The sequence below is a fragment of the Euleptes europaea genome, chromosome 3 (genome assembly GCF_029931775.1).
Source record: "Euleptes europaea isolate rEulEur1 chromosome 3, rEulEur1.hap1, whole genome shotgun sequence".
NCBI lineage: Eukaryota > Metazoa > Chordata > Lepidosauria > Squamata > Sphaerodactylidae > Euleptes > Euleptes europaea.
Window position 1 is genome coordinate 31156274 of NC_079314.1, and position 19834 is coordinate 31176107.

A 19834-nucleotide genomic window follows, 5' to 3' on the forward strand; every position below is an offset into this window, starting at 1 on the left:
GAGCCGGCTACCTGAAACCAACTTCCGTCGGGATTGAACTCAGGTCGTGAGCAGAGCTTGGACTGCAGTACTGCAGCTTGCCACTCTGTGCCACAGGGCTCCTGAACTGACTCGTGCCAGCTCGGTCTTTGTATTACTCTGTGGCTTTGAGGGTTTTGATAAGACTCCCAGCGTACTTTCCTCAGAGTAAGCCCCGCTGAATAGACTTGGGTAGTATTCTGAGGATTTGCCTGAGATTACCGTCTCCCAAATCTGTGACGAAAGAGGATTAAAGTACACATCCCATTGCCCATGGTGGCTCTACTGTGCCACTGTCTCTGGGAAATAAAAAATATCACCTGTCTCCAGACAGGTGCCCAAAGCAAAAAGACAACCCTCCCCCCCCTCTGGCCACTTAGGCTGAAAAGGATTTCATCTGGCAAAACACACCCTGCGTCGCACAGATATACCAGGGGCTCCTCCGGAGCTCACATGCCCCCTTCCTTGTTCTCTCTGCACCCGTAACACACTTTCCGAGCTACTGATGTCTGTGGAACACGAAAGGAAAATGCCGCGGGGTGGTGATGTATTATGCACGAGGCCGCTTGCCAATAAGGCACATAGCGATGCCCGGGCTGCCTGGGGGCTGGAGCAGACTTCCATCTTCGGGTAACCATATTCGAGTATCAAGCTGGGGCTGGAGGCAGGGAATGCAACACAGAACTGCTGAGTGCAAAGACGAGAAATGCAAGAAGAAACGCTTGGCCCCCAGATTCTTTCGTAGCAAACGGAATGAAGACAAGAAATACTACTACTCCCACCCAGGTCTGGTGATGGGATTCCTTGTCCTGTGCTCATCTATGGTTAAGAGAGGCATTGCAGGTTTTCATACTGCTTCAAAACCTGCCAGACCTGTTTGACCTGGGACAACAGCGGGACCGACCAAAAGAGCATGCGCCCTGGGATGCTTTTCTCAAGCCCGTTCTAACCCTGCAAGGGATCAGACAGTGGGAAGAATGTAACTCAGGGCTTCCCCAGTAGCAGGTGGGACCAATCCCTTGTGGCTTTTATCTGATAGGAGAAAGACAAATAGTAGAAAAGAAGAAACATCTGGGCTTCTGCCAGGCCAGGTGCAACATCTTCTTGTAATTCAGATGCAACATCTTCTTGTATGCAATTCAGAGATGAAGTAGCGATAACGGGAACCCTAAACTGCAGAGCAGATCTGGGAACTGTACAGTCCATTCCAGCCACGTGAAAAGACATCCACCATATCTAGGTTTGTCAAAAGATCCTGTGGCCTCTGATAAGGTAAGGAGCTAGTAAGTATCTCCCTTGACATATCAGAGGCCTCCAGGAATGCAAAACTGGGACCTAGCATGGCTTGAGGATATAGCCAGGCTGCACTAGGGTCCCCATCCATTTCACGAATGATCCCTACAGCACTGGGCTCCATTTCAGAAATCTCCCCACCCTCAGTGTGAAATTCTACATTCAGAGGAAGGGGCTTTGGTCGGCCAGAACCTGGTTCAAACCCACTTGTGTCCCACAAGTGGCGATGAACCTGAGCTGTAATGAGTAAGGAGTCTGACACTGTGCCAAGAGACTTGGGTCATGGACTCAGTGGATAACCCTCTGGGAAGTCACTTCTGCAAATACAAATGGGGCACAGGAAAGTCATAGAATCATAGAATCATGGAGTTGGAAGGGACCACCAGGGTCATAAAGTCCAACGCCCTGCACAATGCAGGAAATTCACAACTACCTCCCCCGCACACCTAGTGACCAGAAGATGGCCAAGATGCCCTCCCTCTCATCATCTGCCCAAGGTCACAGAATCAGCATTGCTGACAAATGGCCATCTAACCTCTTTTTAAAAACCTCCAGGGAAGGAGAGCTCGCCACCTCCAGAGGAAGCCTGTTCCACTGAGGAACAGCTCTAAATGTTAGAAAATTCTTCCTAATGTCTAGATGGAAACTCTTTTGATTTAATTTCAACCCGTTGGTTCTGGTCCGACCTTCTTGGGCAACAGAAAACAACTCGGCACCATCCTCAATATGACAGCCCCTCAAGTACTTAAACATGGTTATCATATCCCCTCTCAGTCTTCTCCTCTTCAGGCTAAACATACCCAGCTCCTTCAACCTTTCCTCATAGGACTTGGTCTCCAGACCCCTCACCATCTTTGTTGCCCTCCTCTGGACACGTTCCAGCTTGTCTACATCTTTTTTAAATTGTGGTGCCCAAAACTGAACACAGTACTCTAGTTGAGGTCTAACCAGAGCGGAGTAAAGCGATACCATCACTTCGCATGATCTGGACACTATATTTCTGTTGATGCAGCCCAAGACTGCATTTGCCTATTTAGCTACCGCATCACACTGCTGACTCATGTTCAGTGTTTGGTCTACTAAGACCCCAAGATCCCTTTCACACACACTACTGCTCAGACAAGTCTCCCCCATCCTATAATTATGCATTTGATTTTTCCTACCTAAATGCAGAACTTTACATTTGTCTTTATTGAAGTGCATTTTATTAGTTCTAACCCACTTCTCCAGCCTGTCAAGATTATCCTGCATCTAGGCTCTGTCTTCTACCATATTTGCTACCCCTTCCAATTTAGTATCATCTGCAAATTTAATAAGCATCCCCTCTATTCCTTCATCCAAATCATTTATAAAGATGTTGAACAACACAGGGCCCAGCATAGATCCCTGAGGAACTCCACTAGTCACTTCTCTCGAAGTGGATGAGGAACCATTAACTAGCACTCTTTGGGTACAATTTGTCAACCAGTTGCAGATCCACCTAACAATAATAGGATCTAAACCACATTTTCCCAATTTGTCAACTAGAATACTGTGTGGAACCTTATCAAAAGCCTTACTGAAATCTAGATAAACTATGTCTACAGCATTCCCCTGATCCAGCAAGGTAGTAACTTTCTCAAAAAAGGAGATAAGATTAGTCTGACATGACTTATTCTTGAGAAACCCGTGCTGGCTCTTAGTGATCAGATCCATCCTTTCTAAATGCTCAAGCGACAGTTGTGAGCAATTCCAGAAAGCCCAGGTTTAAGCGGCGTGCTTTCTCTGTGCTAAAAAAAAAAAAAAAAAAGTACTTTTAACTTCTGCATGACACGGAAAAATAAATAACCAATCTTGCTCATGTTATCTAATTTAATCTGCCCTGGCTATTCCAGGATGGAGTGCAGGCAGCACACTGTGGAGCACTGAAATCTGACCACTGGAAGCCTTGGTCCAGCCCCTGCTCTTCCCTGACATTCAGTTCCTCCCGAACAGAAAGACTTAATTCCCAACCATGAGGACTAGAAACCAGCTTTTCATGCACTGGCAACAAGCTGGGATACTCTTAAGATGTTTTGGCCCTGGCTCCAGCCTGGTGGAATGCTCTGCCTGGTAACATCAGGACCCTGCGGGACAAGGAGTCCCGCAGGGCCTGTCAGACAGAGCAATCCCACCAGGCCTACAACTGAGGACAGCCGCGGGTATCATCTTCACTGCCCTCCCTACCCTTCCCCCCTTCTCATACGCATAACATCATGAACTTGAAGGGGTGGCCTCCTGTATGGCTCTTACAGTATAATTGGGATTTTGAGCGCCATCTTGTTGTTTTGGTTTTTTTAGGTATTTCATTGTTGATTTTTATTGTTACCAATTATTATTGTGTGATTTTAACTGATGTTACCTGCCCTAAGCCAGCTTGCTGGGGAGGGAGGGCCACAAATTCGAAAAATAAAGGAATAAAATACTGAGTTCTGCATCCCATACCAAATTCCTCTGAATGCACACAATAACTGCTCTCTCTCTCTCTGGCTCTCTCTCTGATAAACAAAGGCGGTTCCAGCGGAATCCGCTTCTTCCTTTTCTCTTCTCCCGAGCCCCACTCCCTGCTTTCTTCCCGGTTGCACAGGCTGCAGATAAGCAAATATTTCAATTTCCTCCATGCAGACAAACATCCAAGGACGGGCTCTCTCGCTAAGTGTGACTCATCCGCAAACAGCTGCTGCCTGGCTCTGTCACCCCCAGAGACGCAGCCAGAGAGAAGCTGGCACTGGTTGCTGGGAACACTCCTCAAATCCTGCACAGGTGAAGTAAAGGCAAGAAGAGCCCTGCCGGATCTGGCCGTGGGGCTTGAACACACATGAACACAGGAAGCTGCCTTCTACTGAATCAGGCCCTTGGTCCATCAAAGTCAGTATTGTCTACTCCGACCGGCAGTGGCTCTCCAGGGTCTCTCTCAGGCAGGGATCTTTCACATCACCTCCTTGCCTAGTCCCTTTAACTGGAGATGCCAGGGATTGAACCTGGGAGCTTCTGCATGCCAAGCAGGTGCTCCACCACTGAGCCAAGGCCCCTCCCCTTCTTCTGCTGGGCCAGGAAGCTGCCCTTCTATGTAAAGAGACTTAATGTTTTGGAATACCCAACACCAGAGCCTGGTTCACATGATCACATGAAGCTGCCTTCTACTGAATCAGACCCTTGGTCCATCAAAGTCAGTATTGTCTGCTCAGACTGGCAGTGGCTCTCCAGGATCTCAGGCTGAGGTCTTTCACATCACCTACTTGCCTGGTCCCTTAAACTGGAGATGCCAGGGATTGAACCTGGGACCTTCTGTATGCCAAGCAGATGCTCTACCACTGAGCCACAGCCCCTTCCACTCCTACCCTGGCTTGCAAGGCTCCTGATGAAGTAGACTGTTGGGCTTGGAGGGACCTTCTCCTCCAAGAAACCCACTATCGTTCTGTTAGTGACATGCCAAAGGGTGGTGCGCTAGAAATCAATCGTTTAAAACAATTTGTTGTGGATGCTGGAGTCCCACCACGTTACTCAGAAAGGAAAATCCGCCCCGCTCCCCGACAACAGAAAACTCGCAGGCGATTCCAACCGGCCACCTGGAAAATAAACCCGGCATATAAAACCCCTCTCAAATAAATCCATCCTGTCTAAAAATAAAAAAGGAATGAGGTTCTTTTAAAGCTACCAGCGGTCGGATCGGTCTGACTCTGAACGTTCCAAGGGGCGGTGATGAATCTTGACAGAGGCAGCACATGCCAGGCCGAGCCTTGGCTGCCTGGAAGGCCGGGAACTGGAACAGCAGAGAAATTTTGCCAGCAGCAAAATTTCGAGAGGAATTTGAACACACGGAGAAGGGCCAGAACGATAAAGCGGAAATGGGCTGAATCTGCATTTTCATGAATTACGACACCCGGGAACCAGGCCAAACGGGCCCCAGTGTGAAGAGATGTGCAGTTCATCCTGTCCATTTCTACAAATGGGTGGGTGAAAATGAGATTTCAATCAGAATCGCCTTAGATCAGTTCCACTGGACCGAACCCAGGTCTGGGGCGCTCTACCGCTGTGTGTTTAAGCCACTGAAATAAGACAGGCAACGTTGTCAGCTGATGAATGTGCATGAGGAGGGAGGGTATGGAAAGAGCAGGGGAATCGAAAGCAGCCTGGTCGTGTGGACACAGAAACGGTACTGCACGTTTGTAAAACTGGTAGAACCAATTATCTTAGTTAGAATTTTAAAGTAAACACGCAAACATAGAGTCTCCACGTATGCTCTTGAGGATTTTTTTTTGGGGGGGATGGTATGTTTAGATTTATTTATATCTAGCAGGACTGCACTCTTAACCCTGAATCGAAGAAGTGCCCCTCAGAATCAAACTCTGCAATCAAACCTTGCAGATTTCATAATATAACCTTCTGGATTCACATTTTTAATACTCTGGTGCACATTTTTGAAAATGCGCCCAACCCTTTTTTCCGTTTTAGCTTGGCAGAATTATTTATTTCATTTTTATTTCATTGTATTTCATTTTTTTCTCCAAGCAGCTTATCATTCTCCTAGCCACCATTGTGTCCTCACAACCACCCTGTGAGGTAGGTGAGAATGAGCGCATGTAAACGGTGCAAGGTCACTCAGGGCCGAGTGGGGATTTGAACCTGGATCTCCCAGAGCCTAGTTCTGGCACATTAACCCCTACTGGCTCTGTTCACAAATTACAGCGAATACACGTACAGTATGTGTACACTTGATCTTCCTCTATACAGGTGTTGAGTGATCCTTATGCTGCAGTGAACACATGTGCAGCTCAACAGGTGACTGCAATCATGCATTTTTCCAAGTACTGGTCCACGGTTTCATTTGTAAAGTGAACATGTGTTGGCTTTTTTACAAACAAACGTACAGGCTGGACGTACTTGCATTCGCTGTAACCTGTGACCAGCTCTTGAACACAACACATGGCTATAGGATCAGGGTCAAATGCACGGGAAAGCAGAGTGAACTGTCATGCTCTGACACAGAAGCAAAGCACCATGATGGGCAGACGTGGGGCAAAAAGGAAGGAAGTCTTCTCACCTTACTGAGCATCTGGGACTGCCCCACCAGGATCAACACGTTGGAAGCCAAAATGGAGACGCAGAAATTCAGAAGGATGATCGACCGTTCTGACTTGATAAACCTGAAGGAATAGAGGGCAGGTAGAGGGGCTGTGGTAAGACATATCTGGAACGTGAAATATGACTCTGGGAGATTCCTGTTGATGGGTTGTTGTCATGGCTCTATTGCAACAAGACCCACAAATGTCTTTTTCAAAGAATCAGCGAGTGCATACAGACACACACACACACACACACACACACACACACAACCAGTAAAATTGGCTTTTAAACATGAATGTAATATAAGGTAAAGGTCCCCTGTGCAAGCACCGGGCATTCCTGACCCATGGGCTGATGTCACATCCCGACGTTTCCTAGGCAGACTTTGTTTACGGGGTGGTTTGCCAGTGCCTTCCCCAATCATCTTCCCTTTACCCCCAGCAAGCTGGGTACTCATTTTACCGACCTCGGAAGGATGAAAGGCTGAGTCAACCTTGAGCAGGCTACCTGAAACCAACTTCCGTTCTACCTGAAACATGAATATACCTACAGAAAAATGTTTTCTGTGGCACTAGAGTAATATTTAAAAGGAACCTATATTGCTGCTGCCTAGGTTAGCCCAATCTCACCCCAGTGAGGTGTAGTGGTTAAGAACAGTGGTTTGGAGCGGTGGAATCTGATCTGGAGAACCAGGTTTGATTCCCTACTCCTCCACATGGGAAGCGGATGCTAATCTGGTGAACAAGATTTGTTTCCCCACTCCTACACATGAAGCCAGCTGGGTGACCTTGGGCCAGTCACAGGCCTCTTAGAGCTCTCTCAGCCCCACCTACCTCACATAGTGTCTGTTGTGGGGAGGGGAGGGGAGGGGAAGGTGACTGTAAGCCAGTTTGAGTCTCCCTTAAGTGATAGAGGAAGTCAGCACATAAAAACTAACTCTTCTTCTTCATCATCATCATCTCAGAAGCTCAGCAGGGTGGGACCTGGTTATTATTTGGATGGGAGACCACCAAGGATTACCAGGGTTGCTATGCAGAGGCAGGCAATGGCAAAGCACATCTGAATGTCTTATGCCTTGAAAACCCTATGGGGTTGCCATGAGTTAACTGCGACTTGACAGTGCTTTCCAAACACATACTGGAGCTTCTTCATTTATTGGACAACTTGCAGTAACTGATACCTCTTGGCTTTGCCTTCAAAGTCACTAATACAGAATAAATAAACACGAGTCTCGTATCATCTTGAAGAGAGTTTGTACAGTTCCACAAAACTCCTGTTTATTTTTGCTGCAACAGATTAACACGGCGACCCCTCTAGAATTAATGCAGAAGATATTCACAATCTATGCACAGGTGCGCATTGAACGAGATGAAAGAAACACACCTTTTCCTGACTCTCCGGCAAAAATTAATTTAATTTTCAAGCAAGTCCTCTAAACTCAAATTGGTTTGCTGACATTCAAATTCACATTCTGGTAATTAGAGGATTAAAAAACAAACAAAAAACCATTACTAAATTTAAATGTTTTGAAAAACAAGCCACCATTTTGAACAGTTAGTGCCCTGTACCGTGGCTCTCAAATTTGCCAACAAAACCAAAGACGCCGTTTTTAACCAGGCCTCAACATCAAACCTTAAAATTAGACAGTGGCCAACGTCAGAATTTGTTTTCAGGTTGGCAGCTGTTCTGGTTTGCAATAGAAGAGCAGTAGCACCTTAAAGACCAATCACATTTCCAGGGTATAAGCATTCGGGAGTCAAAGTTCCCTTCGTCAGATACTTGCCAGGAACTCTGACTCTCAAAAGCTCACACCCTGGAAATCTTGATCGTCTCTAACATGCTATTGAAGAAGAAGAGTTAATTTTTATATGCTGACTTTCTCTACCACTTAAGGGAGACTCAAACCAGCTTACAATCACCTTCCCTTTCCCTCCCCACAACAGACACCCTGGGAGGTAGGTGGGGCTGAGAGAGCGTGACTAGCCCAAGGTCACCCAGCTGGCTTCATGTGGAAGAGTGGGGAAACCAACCCAGTTCGCCAGATTAGTGTTCGCTGTTCATGTGGAGGAGCTGGGAATCAAACCCGGTTCTCCAGATCTGAGTCCACCGCTATTGGACTTGAATTTTGCTCAACGTCAGAATAGTGGACTAAAAATTCACATTTGTGCAAAAATGTTATTTTAGTTCCGATTCAGAAAGCCTCCCCTCCCCCAATCTCAGTGCTGCTGTGAGCTAGTGGAGATGCTACTCTGCCCAAAATCAGGGACACCCAGAGGGAGCCCTTCCTCCTTGCATGCAAACTCCTTCCCACTTTTCTTTTCTTTTTTGGAACTATTTGTGGTGCATTAAGACCCGTCCACCGGACCACATTTAGCTCATTTAGTCCACAAGCCACATCTGTCGAATCATGGTGTGCATTGCCAACCTACCTCCAAAAGGCGGCGTAGATCACCAACAGGGTCAGCAAAGCCATACAGGAAACGGCACAACCAATCATGAGTGGGACGGAGGGGGAACCGCTGGAGTCCATGGCCTGAAAGGGAAGACAGAAGCCCAGGGAGGGAGATTGCATTCTTGAGACATTCCTGGGAAGGAACTGCCCTGGATTGAGGAAATCCAACTGAGGAAGCCTTAACTGGAGTAGGAAGCTGGCCCAAACAATATAACCTCACTGTTGGTAGAAAGCAAACAAACAAACAAAGACCTAAAGAGGCAATGATTGCAATTGGGTTGGTTCAAGTTGCTAGTAGCCCACCTCCTAGGTTCTCTTGAGGGGCACATCTATCCTGCAGTATCAGCCTCACGAGGGCACGACTGTCGTGCCCCCTCCCCAAAGAATCCAGGGAGTCTTCGTTCAGTGAGAGAGTGCAATGAATGATCGGTTAAGCGATCGCCAGCCCCTTCCCGACATAAAAATACAATTTGATAGCAGAACATGTTCTGCTGCAATGTCCCTTCTACAACGACATAAGATGGCAGTACATTCTCCCCATATTTTCATCTTTTCCTGGGAGATCGGAAGAAGTTAGTTTCCCTTCTCTTAGCAGACTCCTCTTGGGAGATAACCATTCAAGTAGCCAAATTCTGTCTCCGGTCTAGTGGGATTTGTAAACAGCCTAACTGAAAACCTTTCCCCATAGAAGATCTTTCCTCCTCTTCTTCAAATCATCCTCCCCAGAATCATCAACTTTTACTATTTTATTTTATTATTTTAACCTAACTTTGATTTTTATTCAGAGCTGATATTGTATCGAAATAAAACTTGATTGATTGAATTTGACAGCAAGCGCTGAGTACTGGATAGGGTATCAGGCTAGGATCCGGGAGAGCCAGGTTCGAATCCCCACTCTGCCACGGATGCTTCCTTTGGGCCAGTAAGGTTCTCACCTCGCAAGGTCCGACCCACCTCGCAAGGTTGTTGTGAGGATGACAGCATGGAGGAGAGGAGCGCGAAGTTAGCCGCTTTGGGTCCCCGTTGGGGAGAAAGGTGGGGAATAAACAAAGTAAATAAATACATAATAGCATTTCCTGGTTCATTGGGAAGGGCGGGGGGAGGAAAGACTCTCAACCCATTTTAAAGCTATGGTATAGAAATGCCTTATGATCTTAGCCTCACCATCCTGGTTTTGGGGACAGAGGCATTTTGAGGCCTCTTTTCACACACCTGTGGACAGACCTACATCCCTCCTCCAAAGCAAAAGCCCCTTCCCCTAAAGAGCAAAAGGGGAATGCCACCCCGGAACAACCCCATTCGGAGCTGATCTGCTTCTGTTTTGCTTCCTGTGACATACGCTGGGGGAGGTGGGGGGCGGATCGGTTGCAGCTTCTCTGCATTCCTTGGGGGTGGTTCTCCATCTCCTCGCCAACAGGGCATGCTTCTGGAATACCAATGACCCAGCCCGACTAGGGAAGCATGAAAGAGAGCAAGCCGCCGGGAGGGCAGAGCACGGATGCTGCCTTTATCCATCGGCCGCCAGCAGCAGAAGCAAAGCCGGATTCCCAAACACACTTCCAAGATGGTCGCCCTTTCGCTCCTGCTACCCTTCCCCATCGCTAACCCTTATTAATACCTTGAAGGCATGCTAATCACCCTTATAAATCTTGAACAGCCCCAGCAGCGAGCGTGGGGTGGGGGTGTGTGCGTGCAACAAATGCTGCAGAGAACAGATCTACATTATCGGCTGCAGCGCTTAAAGGCGTTTGGGGGGCGGTGAAAAGAGTTCAGAAAGAGAAAGTAGTAGGAGGAAAACAAAAGGAAGATCTGGGAAAGAGAAGCGGGGAGAGGCAGTGGCGGGGAGGAGAGGAAAGGGGGCAGAAGTTCAAGAGAGGAAGGGGGCAGTGAGTCGTGTTGAAGGCAGGGTTGCCAACCTCCAGGTGGGGGCTGGAGATCTCCCGGAATTACAGCTGATCTGCAGACTACAGAGATCAGCTCCCCTAGAGGAAATGGCAGTGGGCCTTACCGAGCTCCCGCCCCTCCCCAAGCTCCACCCTCCCCATGCTCTACCCCAAAACCTCCAGGAATTTCTCAAGCTGGAGTTGGCAACCCTACTTGGGGGGGGTTATCCAAGAGGAAGCATGCCTTTAAATCCCAAATGGGTCAGGGAGGCTGCCTGTGGATATTCAGCATCGAGGGAGGTAATATGCATGTTCCCAGAAGCATCCTAGGTTCTGGGCTGAGTTGTTCTGGGCTGAATTGGGGAGGGGGGGAAGGTATGTGAGAAGGGTGTATTTAGCAGGAGGCTAATTAGCAGCAAGCTGCTCTGTGAAATCCAGGATTGCGAAGTGCTCCCCTCCCCCAAAGCGACCCATTTCTTTTCTCCATGAGGTGTGATGGGTAAGCACCGGATGCTAGGGACGCCTGCCAAACAGAACTTCTTGCAAGGATGCTGTTTCTCCAGTTATGCCCTCCTCTCCTTGACGTTCATTGCCGCTCTGCTGTAAGGTTGCCAAATCCCGCTTGAGAAATCCCTGGAGATTTGGGGCCGTAGCATAGAGCGGGTAGGGTTTGGGGAAGGAGGTTGACGGGGTTGTAATGCCCTGCAGGCCTCCCTCCAGAGCTGACATTTCTTCCAGGAGGAATTGATCTCTGTAGTCCAGAGATCAGCTGTAATTCTGGGGAATCTCCAGGCCCCCCCTGGAGGTTGGCAACCCAATGGCCTACTGAAGCCTATTACTGGCACAGGGCCTAGTGGCTTTTGAGAAGTCTGCGCAGGTTTACACCTAGTCCAGGTGACACTTCTTTCCATCACAGTCGAGGCCCAGGCCTATTTCCTCCCGACATCCTGTGCGAAAAGACCTCCTTGGTGACCACATGGGGGCTTAACGCACGGCCAATTTGTCTCGCTTTTGTGCCTTAATAGTAGCGAATCTCCATGGTCCACACGCACGACCGTCCAAGGGCTGCGCATCGGACCCACCTTAGTCGCGAATTAAGGCAAAAAAACCCGGGTTAATCAATCCCTGGTTTATAGCGATCTTTTCGGTTCTAATCCACTACTTTTTTTTAATTCCGCTACATTACCGGAACGCCGACGTGCGTGTAATTACTCGGCTAGCTCGCTACTAATGCTCCTTACCGGTCTCCTCCGTCCCGCCCCCTTCCCTGCGCGAGCAATTGCCGCTTCCCGTCCCCCGTCCCGCCCCCTTTCCTATGCGAGCAATTGCTGCTTCCGGTCTCCCGTCCCGCCTTTTTTTAATTGACAGGTTGAGACGATGGTATACCGGAACGCTGGCGTTCAAAGAAAAAAAAAAGGGGGAGAATCGCCCTTTGATTGGATAACTCCTCAGCCAATCCTTGGGCGATGTCACTCCCCTGCTATCCCGCATTGCGAACTATCCCACATTATATGGTTGGTTCAAACGCACGGGGAGCCTCCAGCAGCTACTTGTTTCAGACTTAATGTGGGATAGGCTGGCGTCATGCGTTTGATTATCCAGACTTAAATATTGTGGGATTAAAATATTGTGGGATAACAGAGGAGCGAACCAGGAACATTCTGCCCATGCGTTAATGCCCATGGAGTGAGAGTGAGGCCAGTGAGAAATGTTAGGGAAAAAAGGATCACAAAAAGAGCCTTCGTGATCTACACAAGCACCTGAGCAAAAAGAGGCCTAGGGAGAAACAGTTGTCTCTGCTACTACACAGAGGAATGAAAGTACGAATGTTTTGCATTTATTTGGTACTCTGGAATATGCACAACTTCTCCACCTAACATCATCTCAGTAACCCTTACAAAAACCCTATTAAATTGGGGGCATTGAGTGGCAGTGACTTGGCCTAAGGTTACCTCACAAGTTTATGGTGAGGTGAAGTTTGAACCAGGGACTGCCCAGTTCCCAGAGCATATCAGTGCTTGCTTGCTTGCTTGAGAAAACCCAAACAAAATTCTCCTCAATCTGGGCTTGGAAGGAGGTTACCAAGTCCCATTTCCTGCAAATGGGTTGTGTGTGTGTGAAGTGCCGCCAAGTCACAGCTGACTCATGGCGACCCTGTAGGGTTTTCAAGGCAAGAAACGCTTTGCCATTGCCTGCCTCTGCAAAGGCTGAGAGAGTTCTGAGAGACCCGTGACTGGCCCAGAATCACCCAGCAGGGTTCATGTGGAGTGGGGAATCGAACCTGGTCCTCCATATTAGAGTCCCACCCCTCTTAACCACTCCACCACACTGGCTCTCCCATGTAACCCAGTTGCCAGGATGCAACCTGGCAAACTCTTCCTGGGGCCTAGACCAAGAACTGTTGTGTTAGGGACTTCAGAACCTTTAACAGGAACAGGTCCTGTCTTGGAGGGTCCAGGGGAACCCGATTTCATCAGTTCTCAGAAGCTAAGCAGAGTCAACCCTGGTTAGGACTTGGATGGGAGGCCACCCAGGAAAACCAGGGTTGCTACGCAAAGGCAGGCAATGGCAAACAACCTATGTTCATCTCTTGCCTTGCAAAACATATCACCATTAAGTCAGCCGAGACTTGAGGGGAACAAAAGAGAAACAGAGCAAACAATTCCCCCCACCACCATCCAAACACACCTGGATGCCCAAAGCAGCAAACCCAAAAGCCAATTCTGGCTCCCCCACCCCCCTCAAGTAGCACGGGACACCATCCCGACAAACTCTCTCCTGCACAAACCTCATGCAGTTTCACGCTCTTTCTTGTGCTTTTCCCCTTCATTTCAGAAAAGCTTCTGCTGGGTTGTGCCCCCGGGGGCCGGAGCTCCCTCCTCTCCCACTCTGCCACCTTCCGTGACCCTCACATTCTGGATGCCTCTGATGGGGCCAGGCAGCAGGCGAGCCACCAACCTTCTCCACCCCTCCCTGGCACTTACCAGATCTTTGGGCAGCTGAGCAATCACCGCAAAGGTGGAGAGCTGGTTGCACTGGCATTTGGTGTGAGCCGAGAGAGTTTCCACCGTCTGGCAGCTCTCCGTGTCCCAGTTCCCAGAGCCAACCTCCCTGATTGATGGAATGAGAGGGAGAAAGAGAGAGGGGCGGCGGAGAAAGAGATTGCAAAATGATCAGACACTCCACACACACACAATCGCACAAGCCCACACCTCTCGGGCTCTCAATGCCAGCTTTAACGCTTTGCTGGGCACCGTCCCGCTAGGGGATTGCTCTGCCCGGGCAAGGCGGGAGGTCTGCATGCATGGATGGCGCCAGGGTTTTCTGTCTGAGCCGTTTGCTTTGCTGGGGTGAAAAGTCTCTTGCCTGCCTGCCTGGCCATCCCCCACCAAGCGCTCTGCCCAACCCCCTCTCTGCTCCTGGCATCGCCCCCCCCCTCCGCTGCTCCAGGCTCGGGGGCTGCTACTGCAGTAATCGTTTGATTTAATTTGAAGGGTGATGCCAAGAGCAGTTTGCAAGAAGGAAAGGCTGAGATGGGCACAAGAAGAACACCGCTGAGAGGGTCAGGGAGGGCTCGCAGCCCGCAAGTCTTCCAGCCTCCTCTATGAACAGCCAGGGGTGAACACCGGTCCCTCTCAGAGTTTTACTGTCATCAGGTTTTTGCACGGCTGTAAAAAGCACCATGGGAGAACTGAAAAGAGGCAGCAAAGGCTCTGCAGGCCCATTTATGCCCCACAGGGCCTGGCAGCATTCCTTCTGAAAGTGGGGCAGCAACGATTATGATGCCCGGTGGGCAATTCCTATTTGAAATGGTGAAAGCACACAAGACCTCCAGGTGGTGCAGCCCAGTTTTTGCAAAGCAAGCCAGTCTTTTTTTTGGGGGGGGGGAGAGAGATTTAATGCTCTACCCCAGCAAGACAAATCTGCATGAAAAATCACACTTCCACAGGTGCACATGTGAAAGAGATGTGTGTTTGTGCCCACCTACACCACTGTGCTCATATGGGGCCCACTGCACTAGCTGAACATTTCTTCTGCTACCATGGGGTGGATTCAACCAGCTTTTCTGCTCGGCCACCAAAAAGGCTGTGCTGGGAATTGAGGGGGCCCTGCACAGGCAAGGCGTGCGGGGCTGGGGCTGCAATAAGAGGGATTTGGGGCGCACTTGTGCAAAAAAAGTTGTCTGGATCAAACCCCACAAGCCAGACTGAACTGGGGCCCTAAGGGAGAGTGAAGTGGGGGAGGGAGTGGACATTAATGGAGCGAGAAGGTAAAGCCCCTATCTATAGCTATATGTTCAAATGCATATGAAGCTTCTGCGAACACCAAGCGGGGAGCTGTCAGTTTTTCTTGCTGCAAACTCTTGTGGAGGAGAAGCAGCTTACTGCAAACACTCAGTTCACGCTGTCATGTGGTTTCTGAGTGTGAGAGAGAGAGAGAGAGAGAGAGAGAGAGAGGACGCCCACTGGGGTGGAAGTGGTATGTGGGTTTCTGCTCAGAACAAGCAAGAAGTCACACCCCCAGAAATTTGCCTTTGTTGCTGAAGAGCAGAGTGGGGCTGCAAACCAATCCTTTGGAAAAGATCTGGGTAACAGAGCTTCATCCTGAATGCCCAGATATGGATGGGCAACTGCCTAGTGTTGTTGTTTTTTGCCAGCAAGTCACGTCTTACTAGGGTTGCCAACCTCCAGGTACTAGCTGGAGATCTCCTGCTATTACAACTGATCTCCAGCCGATAGAGATCAGTTCACCTGGAGAAAAATGGCCGCTTTGGCAATCGGACTCTATGGTATCGAAGTCCCTCCCCAAACCCTGCCCTCCTCAGGCTCCGCCCCTAAAATCTCCTGCTGGTGACGAAGAGGGACCTACGTCTGACTTATGGCAACCCCTACTGGGGTTTTCAAGGCAAGAGACATTTAGAGGTGGTTTGCCATTGCCTGCCTCCATGTCACAACCCTGGCATTCCTTGGAGGTCTCCCGTCCAAATAGTGCCAGGGTCGACCCTGCTTAGCTTCAGAGACCTGACAAGATCAGGCTAGCTGGGGCTACCTGGCCACAGATCTGGGCCATACCGGTAGAGCGAGCAGAAGCTCGCTTCGCTTGGGATGGGTATGTCTGATTAAGGGTGCCCAGAATAGCCTGACGCAGAGATGCTGATCTTGGCCTCTCAGAACTCTTAGCTACGGGAAAGAAAAGGAGGAACTGAAGCTGCTGGGTTGAGCTCCGTCTCATCTGAATACATCTCACAGGTAACAAAGACCACTTCTCTATTTCAAACCTTTCCAAATCCCTCGGCATTTCCAGATGCCTAAAAAGATTTCCTTAAAAGTAGCCAACGTATAACTGGAGCGTTTCCTGGGCTGACCCCGTTCGGCTTTGCTTTTTCCTCTCCATGCAAAAATTACAGAAACGCCAAAGCTCACCCATTACAGGCACAGACACATTTCTGTTGCCCCAAAAGGTGCAACCAGAACCAATGGGTTGAAATTAAATCTAAAGAGTTTCCGGCTAAACTTTCTAACAGTTAGAGCGGTTCCTCAGTGGAACAGGCTTCCTCGGGAGGTGGTAAGCTCTCCTTCCCTGGAGCTTTTTAAGCAGAGGCTAGATGGCCATCTGTCAGCAATGCTGATTTTGTAACCTTAGGCAGATGATGAGAGGGAGGGCAGGAAGGGTTGCATCAGCATTTGGCTCTCGTGGCCCTTTCTTGCATGCCCAGGGTAGTGCGGATTGCTACTTTGGGGTCAGGAAGTAATTTTTCCTCCAGGCCAGATTGGCCAGGGATCCTGGATGGTTTTTTTTTTTTTTTTTTTTTGCCATCTTTGGGCGTAAAGTAGGGGTCACTGGGTGTGTGTGTGCGGGGGGAGGTAGTTGTGAATTTCCTGCATTGTGCAGGGGGTTGGACTAGATGACCCAGGTTGTCCCTTCAATCTCTACAATTCTATGATTGTACATATTCTTCTGTGACAATGATTTAGGAAAAATGCAACTTGTGAAGCCATTCCTAATATTGCACCTTCTCTGAAGCAGGAAGCAAACTACGTACACCTAAGACTTGGTGTTTTGGAACCTTCCACCTCCTGCATTTCCAAGCTTGCGATGCTTCATTTACCTCCTCCATGAGGCTGGAAAGGGCCTCACGGACCAAGTTGATGTGAAATCCCATGGAGATTTCTACAAGCTGAGCAACCAGTTCTGGCTTTCACAGCCATAGTCACAACCTCCCCAGGTAATGGGAGGGAGGCAGCCTGGCTCTCCTGTTTCTCCTAGAAGGCAGCATCCCCACTGATCCTACACACATGAACACATGAAGCTGCCTCATACTGATTCAAAGCCTTTACCCATCAAAGTCAGTACTGCCTACTCAGACAGGCAGTAGCTCTCCAGCATCTCAAGTGGAGGACTTTCACATCTCCTGCTAACTGGTCCTTTCAACTGGAGATGCTGGGGACTCAACCTGGGACCTTCTGCATGCCAAGGAGATGCTTTGCCACTGAGCCACGTCCCCTCCTACCTCAACCCCCCAAACAGTAGCTATGACGGCTCAGCCCTTCCAACGTCCAATTCCTTTTATAAATCAGGCAGGAAGAAACAGTTTCAAGAATTTCATCCTTTGCTCAACCAGAAGGATTAGTCAGGAAGTAGTAGAAGAAGAAAAATAGTTGTTTATATGCCAACTGTCTCCACCACTTAAGAAAGAATCAAACCGGCTTACAATCACCTTCCCTTCCCCTCCCCACAACGCCCACCCTGTGAGGTACGTGAGGCTGAGAGAGCTCTAAGAGCTGTGTCTAGCCCAAGGTCACCCAGGTGGCTTCATGTTTAGGAGTGGGGAAACCAACCCAGTTCACCAGATTAGCCTCCACTGCTCATGTGGAGGAATGGGGAATCAAACCCGGTTCTCCAGATTAGCCCACCGCTCCAAACCACTTCTCTTTACCACTATACCACGCTGTACTCAGGATGAGCTGGAAGTGGAGCAGAAGAAGGGTGCAGTAGCAACAGTCCTGGCAGGGCGACCCAAGGGGATGGAACCGGTTTGTCTGGAGGTGAAGGCAGGTGGAGAAATGTAGGGCAGAAACTGAGCAGTGGTTTTCAAACTGTGTTCCAGCAGAGCAAGAGGTTTTTTGGAAGCTTATCAACCATGATAAGATCAGTGATTCTGGGCAGGCTTCACTGGGGGGCGCCTTGCCCAAGACAACCAGTCTTCTCCTGCAGTGGCCAGTGAAGAGGTGCAGTAGGCGTTTGAATAACAATTGAATGACATCAAGTCATAACCGGCTTATGGCAACTCCTCACAGGGCTTTCAAAGCCAGAGGTGAGCAGAGGTGGTTTGCTAGGGCCTTCCTCTGCATAGGAGCTCCAGTCTTCCTTGGTTGTCTCCCATCTAAGTACTAACCATAGCCAACCCTGCTTAGCTTCCAAACTCTGACAAGCTCATGTTTGTTTCAGAACAGTTCTAATTCAGGGTGCCAAGGAGGTGCCCAACGTGCTTTAACAGTGGCCCATGTAAACTAAGAGGGTCCCCCAGAATCCTTTGCAATGTACAGAGGTTTCAAGTCAAGATTGTCAGGGGTTCCTTGGCAGGCAAGACAAAGTAGACAGGGCTCCTTGAAAACAGAAATCTGGAAATTCATTGACGCTGAGCAACATTTACCACCTACTGTTTTACAAATCCATTGTACACAAAGCTGAAAGCTTAACTTAAAGGCAAAAGCTTTCAAAATCCTCAACTGGTGTTCGGCAACTAAGAAGTGGAGCAGCACCATCAAGTACGCAAGACTCCAACGGCGGGGCCAGAACCTTGAATTCCCAAGCAAAACCAGAAATAATCCATTGTGAGCTTTTTTTTATTAGGAAACGAAAACGCTGATACATTGTCGGCAAAATATGAAAATAATTATGAAGGATCAAAACTAAATCATGCTGCCCGAAGCTAATGTCATTAGGAACTCTGAATAAAGATTATCGTTGAGACTCTTGACAATGTTACTGTGAGTAGCTTGAAGTTTAGCAAACTGCTCCCAACTCAGCAACATGAAGAGCAAAAGCCGAATTCTTTCTTAGCTGTCGCCTGGATTGTGAGGTTAGGGCTCTGTTGGGGTTCTGTTGTATCAGTCAAATGAAAAGACCGACATTTTCTTTTTTAGCAAGAGAAAACACAAAAAAGCACAGGATGATCGTTTTGCCAAACCACGCAACCTTTGACCAATGCCAGTCCCCCAAGAGATCAAACCCCACTTTATTTTAGTTTAAAGACACATTAAAGGATGCAAATGAAGCCACATAACCACGTGTGCTCCATTGGATGCAAATTCCCCCTTCACGTATTAAGTATTCTGCTGGGAGTCCATGTTTAGCATCCATTCGCTGGTCAGGAAAAAAAATGTTGTCGTTAAGGGCTGGAAATCCCTTCTCACCTGAGCTCTTTGAAGTGAAGGGAGACCCTACTTCAAAGAAAGCAAACGCCCCCCCAGTCACTTTGCATTGCAAGTAATACAGGTGGAGATCAAAGGGTGTTTTAAGGGCTACCCGCTGCAGGAACAAATCCATCAGTTATGGAAGGTGACTTTATTATCACAAAGAATGTCTTAACTGATTTCTTTGAAACACACGACCACAGTGACAGGCCTTGGGTTACAGAAACCTGGACAGCTCTAATTTAACCACACAGGAGATGGAAACCCTTTTCGAAAAGGAGGCCCAGCAAGTGATCTGGGAGCACCCACCGCTGGGGGAGTGTCAAAATGAAGAGGGTGCATTCTTACTCAAGTGCCTGGATGCCCCAATGTGACTGCCAGGTGCCCCGCTGTGACAAGTACACCACCACAATAAAAGGAGTGTGCCACAAACATTAAGAGACAGAGAAACAATAAGCAGCAAGAGTCAAGCCTAGTAGCACCTTAAATAAAGATAAAGGTAGTCCCCTCTGCAAGCACCGGGTCATTACTGACCCACGGGGTGATGTCACGTTATGACGCTTACTAGGCAGACTATGTTTATCGGGTTGGTTTGCCAGTGCCTTCCCCAGTCGTCTACACTTTACCCCCCAGCAAGCTCGGTACTCATTTTACCAGCCTCGGAAGGATGGAAGACTGAGTCAACC

At 48.8% G+C, this 19834-nt stretch overlaps 1 protein-coding gene across 1 annotated transcript in view; it reads right to left on the minus strand.

Moving 5' to 3' along the window:
• ADGRB2 (adhesion G protein-coupled receptor B2) overlaps positions 1–19834 on the minus strand; it is a 187032-nt gene that overhangs the window by 35329 nt on the left and 131869 nt on the right. The window contains exons 17-19 of the mRNA XM_056846271.1: positions 13716–13842; positions 8826–8929; positions 6374–6476 (exon numbers count right to left, since the gene is read on the minus strand). Of these exons, the coding sequence (XP_056702249.1) occupies positions 6374–6476; positions 8826–8929; positions 13716–13842 (334 nt within the window). The remainder of the gene's footprint in view (positions 1–6373; positions 6477–8825; positions 8930–13715; positions 13843–19834) is intronic.